We start from the raw sequence: 3,674 nt of genomic DNA, 5'->3' as shown, positions 1-3,674 counted from the left end.
CGGGGGGTCCCCGAGGGGTGTCGGGGGAGGGGTCCCGAGGGGCACACAGGCTCCGCGGGGATGGGGGGGACCCTATCGGAGGGGTCCTTTTCGCGCTGGGGTCAGCGGTGCGGCTCCGGCCGCCCCCCACCCCTTCCTAACCCCCTTCTTTTCTCCCTCCTCAGCTCCCCCCCCTCCTTGCCTCCCCCCACCCCCCTTTCCCCCCTCCCCACCCCCCTCCCACACCACCCCCCCGCCATGTCGGAGCCGTCGGAGGAGACGGTGCTGTACGTGGAGCACCGCTACGTCTGCTCGGAGTGCAGCCACCTCTCGGCCTCGCTGGAGGACGCCCTCCTCCACCAGCAGCACCACTTGGGCCCCCAGCAGCAGCACCACTACGAACTGGTGGGTTTGGCGGGGGATTACCAAGCTTTGGCGATGCCGGGAAAGCAGCCAGTACCAATGCCTGGAGTGCGGGCAGCTCCTGGTATCGCCGGGGCAGCTGTTGGAACACCAGGAGATGCACATCAAGCTGTTGGGGCAAGAACCCGAGCCTCCCCCCACCGTCAAACCCCCTCCCGGCGCCGGGCAGATCCACTACGAGTGCGTGGAGTGCAAAGCTCTCTTCACCAGCCAGGAGGTTTGGTTAGCTCACCGGCAAAGCCACCGCGCCGATCCCCCCGCCCCGCCGATCGTCGGTCAAGGTCAGAACCAAGCTTTGGTGGATCTGGAGCATTCTTACCGTAAACCGGAGGAGGAAGAGGAGGAGGAAGCCGGGGCGGAGGGCGGCGGCGGCACGGTGCAGCTCCTCCTCTACGAGTGCGGCGAGTGCCTGCAGCTTTTCCAAACCCCCAAAGACTTTTTGGAACACCAAGCCGCTCATTTGGCCGCCCCGGCGCTCAACGGCGGCGGTTAACGAGACGCCGGCGGCCGCCGATCACAGCTACGAGCTGAAGGACGGCCCCGAGGAGGGCGGCGGCGGCGGCGGTGGCGGCGGCGGCGCTGACGCCGGCGACGCCGACGCCGCCGGCGCGGCGGCCGGCCGAGCACCGTTGCGCCGAGTGCGAGCAGCTCTTCCCCACGGCCCACCAGCTCGAGCTCCACCTGCGCTGTCACCGGCTGGGGGCTTTCCAGTGTCCCCTCTGCAGCAAAGTCCTGCCGTCCCCCCCCGCCCTGGAGCAGCACCTGGGGGGCCACAGCGGCGAATCCCACTTCCTCTGCCTGGATTGCGGTTTGGCTTTCGACACCGAAGCCGTGCTCTTGGCGCACCGCCGCACCCACTCCCCCAACCCCCTCTACCGCTGCCCCTGCGGCAAAGCCTTCGTCAACATGACCAAATTCCTCTACCACCGGCGCACCCACGGCACCCCGCCGACCGCCCGGCCGCCCCCCCAGACCCCGCCGGCCGCCGAAGACGCCGCGCCGACGCCGAAGCCGGAAACGACGTTGCCGCTGGCCGTCATCTACTCCTCGGACGCCGGGGAAGCGCCGGGTCCCAGTTACCGTTGTTTGATGTGCAGCAAAGTCTTCTCCAAACACCCGCAGCTGGCGCGGCACCAGCGCTTCGTCCACCGGCTGGAACGCCGGCACAAGTGCCCCACGTGCGGTAAAATGTTCAAAAAAAAATCCCACGTCCGCAACCACCTCCTGACCCACACCGGCGAGCGGCCCTTCCACTGCAAGGAGTGCGGCAAGAGCTTTAACTCGCAGGCCAACCTCCTCCGGCACCGCCTGACCCACACCGGCGAGCGGCCCTACGAGTGCGAGGTGTGCCACAAGCGCTTCACCCAGTCCTCCACGCTCCGGCAACACCTCTTCGTCCACAGCCGCCGCTACCCCTACAAGTGCCAGGAGTGCGGCGTCCGTTTCCACCGTCCCTACCGTCTCCTCATGCACCGGTACCACCACACCGGCGAGTACCCCTACAAATGCCAGCAGTGCGGCCGTTCTTTCCTCCTCCGGCGTCTTCTCGAGGTTCACCAGCTCAGCCACGCCGGGCGGCAACCCCAAATCTGCGCCGGCTGCGGCGCCGCCTTCGTCACCTCCCTCCAGCTCCGCGAACACAAGTGCGGCAAAATCAGCCGGCGTTTCGAGTGTCCCACCTGCGGCAAGAAGGTGGGATCGGCCGCCCGGCTGCGGGCGCACGAGAGGGTCCACGGCGCTCCCGGCGAGCCCCCCGCCGCCCCTGCCGCCCCCGCCGCCGCTGCTGGTTTCTCCCCCGGCCCCGCCGCGCCGCCCTCCTTGCCCCAAAAGCTTCGAATGCGGCGACTGCAAGAAGCTCTTCAGCACCGAAACCTCCCTCCAAGTCCACCGCCGCATCCACACCGGCGAACGCCCCTACCCCTGCCCCGACTGCGGCAAAGCCTTCCGGCAATCCACCCACCTGAAGGATCACCGTCGCCTCCACACCGCGAGAAGCCTTTCAAGTGCGAGGAGTGCGGCAAAGCCTTCGCCATCGCCGTCCGCTTGGCCGAACACCGGCGCATCCACACCGGCGAGCGGCCTTACCGCTGCGAGGCTTGCGGCAAAGCCTACCGATCCTTCTCCAACCTCTGGAAACACCGAAAGCTTCACCAGCAGCAGCGGCTCCAGCACGAACGGGAGGTCCTGGCGGAGGCGCAGGCGGCTGCCGGCTCCGTTACCGGCTCCGTTACCGGCTCCGTTACCGGCGACGCCGCCGGCGACGCGCAGGACTACGGCAGCGCCTTGGCCATCATGGAGACCATCGAGATCTATCCCGCCCCCCCCGAAAACCAGGCGCCCGCCGCCGTCGCCGAGGAGGGGGCTCTGGATGATGTCACCGGCGGGGGGGTCTGAATTTGGGGGGGGGGGGGACCCCTGTCACCTCCCCCCCAACTCCAGGGTCCCCCCTGTAACCCCCAGCTCTTCCCTGGGGGGCTCGCTCCCCCCTTTTTTGGGACATGAGGGGGCTGGGGGACGAGCTGGGGACGTTCCTGGGGGTCCCAGCCCCTTCGTGGGGGGGGGTCTCACCCCCCCCATTTGGGGGATGAGGGGGGCTGGGGGACGACCCAGCACTTCTCTGGGGGTCTCGCCCCCATTTTGGGGACATAAGGGGGTTCCAGGACACACAACCCCCCCCCCGTCACCCCCCCAGGGACATTCCTGGGGGTCCCAGCTCTGCCATGGGGGTGGGGGGGGGTCTCACCCCCATTTTTGGGGGGTGGGGGATGCCCTGTCACCCCCCCAGGGACACTCCTGGGGGTCCCAGCCCTTCCCTGGGGGGGGTCTCACCCCCATTTTGGGGGCTGGGGGACCCCCTGTCACACCTCCCCTCCCCCCAGGGATCCCCCGCACACCCCCCCTGCCCTACCCTGGGGGTCTCACCCTCATTTTGGGGGGGGTAACAGGCTGCTGTGTCGCCCCCCCCCCCCCCCCCAGGGTCATCCCCAGGGTGCAGTAGTGTCTTCCTGTCCCCCCCACTCCGTGTACCCCCCATTTTGGGGGGGGGGGGTGGTGTCAGCAGGGCTGTGCCCCCCCCCTCCCTGTTTTCAGGCAGGTGTTGGTCATTACCCCCCCTGGTGCCCCCCCCCCTCATTGCTGCGGGGGCTGGGGGGGGCGGGGGCGGTTAATTCCTGATGCAATTAAAAAAGAGAAATGGACCCAAAATGTCTTTATTGGGGGGGGGGGAGGGAAGGGACCCCGGGGGGGGGGGGAATAAATTGCCCCATGGGGGG

The 3,674-nt window shown here is 68.5% G+C and overlaps 1 protein-coding gene across 1 annotated transcript; it reads left to right on the top strand.

Annotated features, from left to right (window-relative positions):
* Nucleotides 1-205: 205 nt before the first annotated feature.
* On the top strand, nt 206-2,900 carry LOC138684242 (zinc finger protein 574-like). Its single transcript, XM_069777944.1, is given in 5 exon segments — nt 206-423; nt 425-890; nt 950-2,234; nt 2,236-2,387; nt 2,390-2,900. Coding segments are annotated over 5 exon segments (2,496 nt in total). The 5' UTR covers nt 206-237; the 3' UTR covers nt 2,797-2,900.
* The last annotated feature ends 774 nt before the right edge of the window (nt 2,901-3,674 follow it).

Source organism: Haliaeetus albicilla, unplaced genomic scaffold (assembly GCF_947461875.1).
Source record: "Haliaeetus albicilla unplaced genomic scaffold, bHalAlb1.1 scaffold_192, whole genome shotgun sequence".
Taxonomy (NCBI): domain Eukaryota; kingdom Metazoa; phylum Chordata; class Aves; order Accipitriformes; family Accipitridae; genus Haliaeetus; species Haliaeetus albicilla.
This window is presented reverse-complemented; position numbering and strand designations above follow the sequence as displayed.